General features: G+C 55.3%; 2 protein-coding genes across 3 annotated transcripts in view; one reads left to right on the top strand and one right to left on the bottom strand.

Moving 5' to 3' along the window:
* Nucleotides 1-4,028: 4,028 nt before the first annotated feature.
* Eva1b (eva-1 homolog B) lies at nt 4,029-5,435 on the top strand. Its single transcript, XM_005353251.2, has 3 exons — nt 4,029-4,165; nt 4,382-4,543; nt 4,744-5,435. The coding sequence occupies exons 2-3, from the start codon at nt 4,477-4,479 to the stop codon at nt 5,172-5,174; spliced, it is 498 nt and encodes a 165-aa protein (XP_005353308.1). The 5' UTR covers nt 4,029-4,165; nt 4,382-4,476; the 3' UTR covers nt 5,175-5,435.
* Nucleotides 5,436-5,551: 116 nt separating this feature from the next.
* The window catches only part of Sh3d21 (SH3 domain containing 21), a 13,873-nt gene continuing 10,508 nt past the window's right edge, over nt 5,552-8,916 (bottom strand). For both annotated transcript variants that reach the window (XM_026781754.1, XM_026781755.1), the window contains 6 exons: nt 7,887-7,980; nt 7,742-7,794; nt 7,545-7,639; nt 6,521-7,392; nt 6,378-6,441; nt 5,552-6,302 (listed from right to left, as the gene is read on the bottom strand). In XM_026781754.1, coding sequence (XP_026637555.1) covers nt 6,228-6,302; nt 6,378-6,441; nt 6,521-7,392; nt 7,545-7,639; nt 7,742-7,794; nt 7,887-7,980 — 1,253 coding nt within the window. In that variant the 3' untranslated portion in view covers nt 5,552-6,227. The remainder of the gene's footprint in view (nt 6,303-6,377; nt 6,442-6,520; nt 7,393-7,544; nt 7,640-7,741; nt 7,795-7,886; nt 7,981-8,916) is intronic.

The following is an 8,916-nucleotide window of genomic DNA, read 5'->3' as shown; positions in this document are numbered from 1 at the left end:
CCCCCCCAAAAAAAGAAAGGAAAGAGGGAGGGAGGGAGGGAGGGAAGGAGGGAGGAGAGGAAGAAAGGGGATGGGAGGGAGGGAAGGGAGGAAGGAAAGAAAGAAAGAAAGAAAGAAAGAAAGAAAGAAAGAAAGGAAGGAAGGAAGGAAGGAAGGAAAAAAAGAAAGAAAGGAAAAAAAGGAAGGAAGGAAGAAAGAAAAAAAAAAACCCGGTACCATCCGGGAGACTTTAAGCTCAGCAGCCTTGGGCTCCTCTGAACCACAGTTCAGATGTGCTGACCCCAAGGAAACTTCCCTTCCCTGAAGATTTCACCTCAATGATGGATGCTGGTTTCTTCCTAATCACAGCTGCTTTCTCAGCTGGGCCAGACCAGCGTCCAGTCAAAGCAAAGGTTTCACTGAATTGGTTCTGGTCTCTTGTTAAACATGACTGATTCTTCAGCCCACGCTGACCAGAAACCACAGGTTCTTAGTTCAAACAAGCACATGAACCACCAAGAAACATCGCAGTCTGATGGAGGACTTTTCTGGTTCTTTGAGACAGAGTGGGGGGAGCCTGAGTGTGGAGCACAGCCGCCAGGCCAGCCACGGGCTGACGTGGGCAGGGACAGGCTCTTGGCTGGATAAGCTAGAGCACTGAGGCCTCTTCCAGTCTAGACCCTTCAGCTCTCTAACCTGCCAAGACCTGCCTTTCCTGTTTCCTCTCTGAACCTTTCCAAGATGACAAATTCCTGTCCCAAGCAGATGGGAGGGCAGATGGGCCAGCCAGAGGACAAGTGTCAGGAGAGAAGAGAGGCCTGGCCCACTAGGCAGAATCTGCGGGTGGATGGGCAGACAGAGATTCCAGCCATAGGGGAGAAACAAGCGACCAGAGAGAGCACTGTGGCTGGCAGAAGCAGGCAGCTGGCCACTGTAGACAGCCAAAGGCTTTACCTACCTTCTCCATAACTTTTTTGAGACAGGGTTTCTGTGTAGCTTTGGAGCCTGTCCTGGAACTAGCTCTTGTAGACCAGGCTGGACTCAAACTCACAGAGATCCGCCTGCCTCTGCCTCCTGAGTGCTGGGATTAAAGGTGTGCGCCACCACCGCCCGGCTCTTCTCCAGAACTTTTAATAGCTCTCTACTTCTCAGAGTCATGGGGCCATGGCGTCACTTCCCATGCTTAACCACAAGGAGCTGGCTGTAGAAGGTAGCATTCCAGTAGTGTCCGTCCCTCTGCCGGGTCCAGCATCCGCCTCAACACTCCCTTTGTTTCAGCATGGCCTCCATTTCCCCAAGGCTGAGTCGCGTTTGCCTCCAGACAGAGACAGATCTGCTAGGCAGGGTAGGTAGTGCAGACCGTCGTGCAGTTTCACAGAGAGCTATCTCAAACTTCACACCACGTTCATACCGACCCCACAGAGAACAGACTCCTCCATACACAGAGGTGGACAAGCTAGAGCTGCAGCACACGCTAACATTTATGAAGTCAGCAGACCATGTTCCTCATGGCCTCCAGTTGCTCTTCCCTGCTAGAGATCTTTACTTTCCTTCTGATTTGAGTTACTGAAAGCTGTGTCAAAGTTGTTTACCAGCTCTGCTTCACGAGCACGTGTTGCCTTGGCCTTGAGGATCAGAGGGTAAGGTTTTCACCTGTTGGCCCACTTGGGTTGGGTATATAAGCCTCCATGGTGCTATTGAATAGAGGGCTTCTTACCAGGGACTAGAGGTCCGTGTCTCTGTTTCAACCTCCAGCCCCTTGCCCGAAGCTCGCCAACTGTATGGTGGTGCAGAGAAGGCAGACAGGTGTTGTGTGCTGCAAACACATTCCCAACACTTTTCTTCTGTATGTGTCCAACTAGCCAATCACACACACCTTGGAGAAGCAAGGATGCGCCGTGGTCCTCCACGGGCATCACTGATGGCACTGACATGTTGCCCCAGGCTGGTATTGATTCTGGTGCTAACTACCTCTCAACCCTATATAACCCAAAGGGTCACAGCCTTGCTGGTTTGCTGGTGAGGACTCCTCCTCCCGAAGATCCCTCAGTGTTAGTGTTCAGGGCTCAGGCTTTAGACTCCCTCCTCCTTGTTCTCTTGAACTGGGTGACCCACCTATTCTCAGGATGCTAAACAAACCCATCTGGTCTCTTCTTGCTGGAAATGGTATTTGGGGGCTGGGGCTATATCTGCCTCTCTAACACCCACACCCAGGTATCTAATCTGATATCCAAAACCTGACTCTCAGTCCTGCCCGCCCCCAGAGAAAAAATAAAATGAACAAACAAACCAAAAAAACATTGCTGCTCCCAAGACTTTCCTCGCTTGCACAGCCCAAGATCAAGGCTAAATTCCTCTTCCCTCCAAACCACCCCCACACAGGAACTTCCTTCAGGACACCACCTGCCTCCCCACACCCCTCCAGTTAATCTGGGTTAAGCCCAGACCACTGCTCCCCTGAATACATGCCAGCTTGCTCCCTGCTCTGTCTCAGGCCTTGTCCTGCTGTGGCCAAGCCTGTCTTCAAGCCACTTCAGGAGTCTGTTTCCAAAGTGTGGAGTGGGTGATGACACTCCCTTACTGAAGACCCCAGGGCTTATCCATTCACTTACAACGACATCTGAGCACCTTGGGAGCTGCAACGTGGCCTGGAACTCCACTCCTGTTCTTATTCCTTATGCCTACCTAGACACACTCTCCCCCAGATCTTGGCATGGGTGCCCTCTCCTCAGGACCCAGGTCTTTCCTGGGGTGTTCCCATCCCAATGGATTCCACCCTCTCCTCAGCACCTCACAGCCCAAGAGTGCCTGCCTCCTAAAGACTTTATATAACCTCTTTATTCTGAATCTCCATTTTTAGGAGTAGCCAGGCATCTCCTAACGGGGTGGAGTGGGGTGTGTGTGTGTGTGGGGGGGTTGTTCTCATTCCACACTGAAAAGCTGAAGCAGCATTATATGCAAATAGGTAAGTACACCTGTGACCAAGAGACCTCCGCATGCTCACAAAGCCTACTAAACAGTCACAAATACTCCCAGGTGTGAGTCAGCCCACTTCTTTCTCCATCTCCTCTTGCCCCCTACTTGAACCCAGGCTGGCCTGGGGGAGTGTGTGTGGGGTGGTCCTGCAGCTTGGACAGGGAGGGGGTTAATGGCCCTCAGGCTTCAGGCAGCGCCTACAGCTATGCCTGCAATTTCCTCTCCCCATTCTTCCCCTCCTCCTTCCCAAGATTCCCGCCAAGAAAGCCTCCCCCTCACCCCAGCCCCAGTATAGGGAGGGGAATGGGGGGGTGTAGCCAGACGACAAGTCAGAATGAAGAGCCCAGCTGCAAATCCCCCAGCACACTTCTGTGCAAGCCTTGAGCCCAGGTGGAAGCACACGTGTGAGTTTGGGCAGGTCCAGCCGGCAAAGCAGCGAGGACGTTCCCTGCGCTTGCAGAGGCAGGGCTCACCGCCGAGTCCTACAGTCGTTGACCTTGGGTGACCACAGCAGCTGGACACACTCAGCCAGGCCACTGGGAGGAGGGCCTGTGAGGTCCTCTCTCCCCGGAGGACCAATGAGGACGTGGAGGTGATGGCTTACTCCGCTGGGTCCACCAAAGGGTTGGAGGGATGATCGGGTTTGGACCCGCCCCCATCACAGGAGGAGCCAGGCACAGGGAAGTAGTTTGGAGCCTGCGCCCTATAGTCAGAGAGTTGTGGGTTCAAGTCCTGACCATGTGACAAAGATCTTCAAGATTTTTATGACTCAGTTTACATCCTTTGCAGATTGGAGATTTAATGATAGTCACATTCTAGGATTGGTAGGCTTACAAGAAGGAATGTCTATGGGGGGGTGGGTACCTCCGGCGCCCAGGCCTTAGGGATGTTTAGTTAATGAAGTTGTTGTTAGTACTAGCTGGGGCGGCCCCTGTGAGCGGCCTCCCCAGCGGCTTCCTGTAGGGGAGCAGGGGCCGCCCCCTCTCCCCTTCCTCCAGGCGCTCTTCCTCCCGCCTCTCCCCGCCCCGCCCCGCCCCGTCCCGTCCCGTCCCTCCTCTTTCCTCAGAGGAAACTTTCCGCCGGCTGGACCATCGGGGTGTCCGGCCGCGCCACGGTGCAAACCGAGTAAGAAGGACGGGGCGGCCCGGCCCGGTGTATGCAGCCCCCGGAGAGAGGCAACTGCCGGGGGCAGACAGCAGGACGCTGACGGGTGAGTGAGGCGGAGGGGTGCAGGAGGGAGGCGGCAGGGGAGCCCGAGGCACCGCCTCGTCCTTCCGTGCGCTGGGCCTCGCCTGGGGACCCCACGAAGGGGCGGAGCGTGTGCGGCTTCTCCGCTGCTCCCCGGGATGAAGGGGCGTCTGCGGAGAAGCAAGGACTCTGGCAGAGCCCAGATCTGTGACCAAATGAGGGAACTGCTCTCCTCCAGGGTAGAGGAGCTGCCCCAGGAGTGAGCGCCCGGGGCCCTGGAGGACCTGACCTGGCTGACCTCGCAGGCTTACAGGAGAGCTGCGCCCCAGCAGCATGGATGCCCCAAGGAGGGATATGGAGCTACTCAGCAACAGCCTGGCGGCCTATGCACACATCCGAGGTGAGGGCCAGGCCTGGGAGAACGGAGCCGGTCTCAGAACGCAGGCAGCCCTCCACTCCCAGCTGCTCAGTCCTATCCCCAGATGCCTGTCCCCTGCTGCCCTTCTCTTCTGTGCCCCAAACTTAGGCCCTGGATCTCTCCCAGATGGGCCGACTCCAGCCTGCCAGGCCCCCCTATGACCTTCGCTCCCTGCTCCCTAGCTAACCCCGAGAGCTTCGGTCTCTACTTCGTGCTGGGCGTCTGCTTCGGCCTGCTGCTGACCCTGTGCCTACTAGTCATCAGCATCTCCTGCGCGCCTCGCTCGCGGCCCCGGACCCCTGCTCCGCGCCGGGACCCTCGCAGCAGCACCCTAGAGCCCGAAGATGAGGACGACGAGGATGAAGACACCATGACGAGGCTGGGCCCGGATGACACACTCCAGGGCCAGGAGCTGTCCACTGAGCCCGACGGGCCCCTTAGTGTCAATGTCTTCACGTCCGCAGAAGAGCTAGAGCGGGCACAGCGGCTGGAGGAGCGTGAGCGAATCCTGCGGGAGATCTGGCGCACTGGGCAGCCAGACCTGCTGGGCACCGGTACGCTCGGGCCCGGAGCCACGGCCACAGGCACACTGGGCCGTATGCACTATTATTGACACACGACCCACAGCATGGGTCCCTGAATACTGGACATGGGACTGAACTCAGTGCTGCCCCAGAGCTTTCAAACTGCCTCTGCTCCAATTCTCCTGGTGCTATTGGGCGTGAATTGCCGCCTGCTAAGCACTCTTTACAGGGTAGGTGTGGGTGGGGGAAAAATGCCAGGTCCCACCTTCTCCTCCTGGTAATAATCAACGACCAATGAAAGCTAGTCTCAGCGACTCAGTCTCGTTTAGTTGCTGCTGCTTTCAGCAGTCCCCCAGGCTCCGGTTTTGCAGGGGAGTCCCAGGGATGCGGGTGTCACTGCTTTTGCTGGTCACACCCCCTCTGGGGGTCCATCCAATGCATGCTTGTGCTCACTTTACAGACCAAAGACTCAGGCCAAGACATGCCTGTCTTACTTGCACACGGGACAGATATTACAGGCATTCCTTACTAGCCAACACTTGGGCAAATGTCACTTAATCCCCTGCCCTATAACCTGCCTGGGATGTCACTGCAATCACCCAGGGATGCCTAGGGCTCAGACCTGGATGTTAATTCTATTAGACCTAGTGCCTGAGCGAAGCCAGAAGTTCGCTTCTGGGCCGAGTATCATTCCAAGTGAGTGGACACAGAGGTCCCTTCGGGCAGAGGCCAACTGGGAGGAGCCGGGCCCAGAGAAGGCCGGCTCCTCCCCTCTAGCGCACAGCTGGGTTCCTGAATCCAGGAGGGTCTGGGCCCCTCCACCCTGCATCCATCGCAGGGCTGGCCTCTGAAGGAGACTACAACCCCCACCCCGCCCCCAACCATCCGGTGGATAAAAATAGCCTTGCACAGGACTTGAGAATGGTAATGGGAGCCACATGTTGGCCAGATGTGCCCGAGAGAGCGCGCCAGGAATGCGGAGGGTGGTGTGCTGGCTGGCCCCGCCCCACACGGACCAGGCTGGTCTAAGAGTTCAGTTTTTACTTCCTTGGAGTTTCTCAAAGTTGTGTGCAAGGGTCGGGGTGGCCCGAACAGGATGGACGTCCCTCCAGGTCGGGCTGAGGTTCCGCCTGAGCCCTCCTTTATTCCGCCGGCTGTGTTTCTGTCTGTGTCTGCGCCTGTTTGAAGGACTTCTTGGTCCTCTGCATCGTCCGAACCTAGTCGGGAGAGGGCATCAGGGACCGGAGCAGACAGCTACCGCCCTTCCCCTCCTGGGCCTGCATTTCACCCACCTCCAGCAACTCGATTTTCTCATTCGCGGTCTTCAGCTTCTCCCAGACATCACCCATCTTCTGTCTGTGGATTGGGGGTTCAGGTGAGACACTGGACCCTTCCCTGTCTCCCGCCCCGCCCATCTGCATCACCGCCCACTTACTCCAGTTTCAACTCCAGAAGTTCCAGCTTGCTCTTTAGTGACCGCACCTCTTCCTTTAACGATGCTACATCCATAGCATCTGCGCTGGCGCTGGCACTCTTGCCTTCGGAAGAGGTTAGTGGGACCACGGGATGAAGTGTGGAAGCTCCTTCAGTGTCTGGCATCCGTTTGATAGTATGTGGTACTTGGGGAGTGGGGACTGACTCTTTTGGAGGCACCTGTTTTTGGGGACTCACCCCTTCAGAAGGCAGCTCTTTGGGGAGTGGTTCTTTCGGAGCTGTCTCATCTTTGGCTGGCAGACCCGTCACGGCAGCCTCATCTTCAGGCTTGGAGTGGGCTGGGCAGCTGTTCCCGTGCCCATGTTTCATCTTACAGCAGGACCTCTCTGAGCGGTTAGACGCTTCAAAGTGCTGTCCTGGCACCTGGATGTCATTTGGAGGTGCAAGGGACTGGGACCCCTGTGTGGTTTCTTCTGGAGGCAAATGCTGGCACTGAGTGTTCTCTTTAGAAGGGTCCTCTTCAAAAACCATGTGCTCTGGGGTCAAGATCTTTACTAGTGCGGGGGCAGTGTCCACAGGAAGGGCCGCCTTCGGGTCAAAGATTTCTTCCTTAGTTGGGGCTTTTAGGGCAGGGGCTTCATCCCCAGAAAGGGCACTCCCTGTAGTGACAGCCGTGTCCACAGTGGTATTCTCTGCAGTGGGGATTTTGTCAGAATCCAGGGCTTTCTCTGGAACGCGGTTCTCTGGAGTGGAGACTTTGTTGGGAGCTGGGTTCTTCTCTGGGCCAAGGGTCTTATCTGGAAGCCGAGTTTTATCTGGAGTGGGGGTCTTATTGGTGGAGGGGGCCTTTCCCGGGCTTCTCTGGTCATCCTCCTGCGGTGATGGTAGGGATGGAGTCTTAGGTGGAAGCTGATTACCTTAAAGTAGCTTCCTTGTTTCCCTTGGGATCTTTTACCCTTGTAAAACACACCTGTGGGAACCATCTCCTTCCAGTAATGCCCTCTCCCATGTCTCTGACCTCTCACCTGACTGGACACAGAATGCTGTTGAGAAGCCTGGGTTCCGGGTCGCTTTCTCCCAGGTTGCCGTGCCCCCCCATTGAGGAAGCTGCCATTGAAGCCTATGAAAGTAGAACTTCAGAGACCCAAGCTCATCTCTATTGGGCAACACCCCACCCCATCCCCCCCATCCCTGTCTTCCACTGTAGAAAGTGAACCCTTACCGGCGTCTCGGGAGGGGCGTTTCTGGCTGTCCCCACTGGGTGTGGAAGATGTCCTGGAACACATCTCCATCAGCAACATGAGATAGGCGTGGAAGGGGTTTCTCCTCTGCATCCCCCTCCTCCCCAATGCCCTCCTCCTCCTTACTTGACTTTGCTAGATGCCGAGGCAGCTGCTGCCAGCCTCTTGACGGTAGGTAGGGATGTTCTGGGCATCAGCTTTTTTGATTCCTTAACAGGAGCTGGGAGGAGAGAAAGGAGTAATGTCCATCTGCTTAAGTCCCTGGCTGTGTGTCCCTGGGCACAGAAGTGTGATGGGAGATGAAGTCCATCTGATTTTGAGAGCTCACCCTGGGCTTAGGGTAGCATGGAACATAAGGGAGGGCTCTGTAGGGGCGCTAGCTCTCTATCCTGCCTGCCAGGTTTTTTTTTTTTTTTTTTTTTCTGCCTGCCAGGTTTTGATCCCCTCTTTGTAGATCTGCCTGTTCCCTGCTTGGTGCCCATAATGAGTTCTCTGGTTCAGACTTCATTCTTTGTTGGACCAACAACCACCACCAACACACACACACACACACACACACATCTTTTTCCCAAGACAGGGTCTTACTTTGTAGCTGACTGTCCTGGAACGTACCATGCTATCTCACACCTTTTCCGTGGTCCTACCCAGTTTTAGGGGTTTAATCATCATCAATAATCCAGTGACGCCCAAATCTCCACCTCTGTGACCCTTGAACTCTTGTCATTCCAGCTGCCCTCTCACCAAGGACATGAGCTCAAAGAATGATTAGATTACACAGAGACCTACCAAGTCTCAGAAAACCAGATCATTTTGGAGAGCCGCCAACACCAACTACATGGCATCTAGATGCAAGTTCCTGCTTCCCACACTCTAGCCCCTGAGCCTTCCTCATTTCTGCTGTTCTCATGCCTCCTGTGTGCTCCTCGGCAGGGATGAGGCAATAAGAATGCCTTTGATTCTGTCGACCAGGCTGGCTTTGAACTCACAGAGATCCGCCTGCCTCTGTGTCCTGAGGGTTGGGATTAAAGGTGTGCGCCACCATTGCCTGGCCTCATCTTTTAAAAATCCTTACATTATGGGATTAAAGGCATGTGCTACCACTGCCCGGCTACATTTTTCTTTTTAAAAAGTATCAGTGGCATAAAAGAAGGGCAAA

This window comes from Microtus ochrogaster, chromosome 10, assembly GCF_000317375.1.
Source record: "Microtus ochrogaster isolate Prairie Vole_2 chromosome 10, MicOch1.0, whole genome shotgun sequence".
NCBI classification, from domain to species: domain Eukaryota; kingdom Metazoa; phylum Chordata; class Mammalia; order Rodentia; family Cricetidae; genus Microtus; species Microtus ochrogaster.
This window is presented reverse-complemented; position numbering and strand designations above follow the sequence as displayed.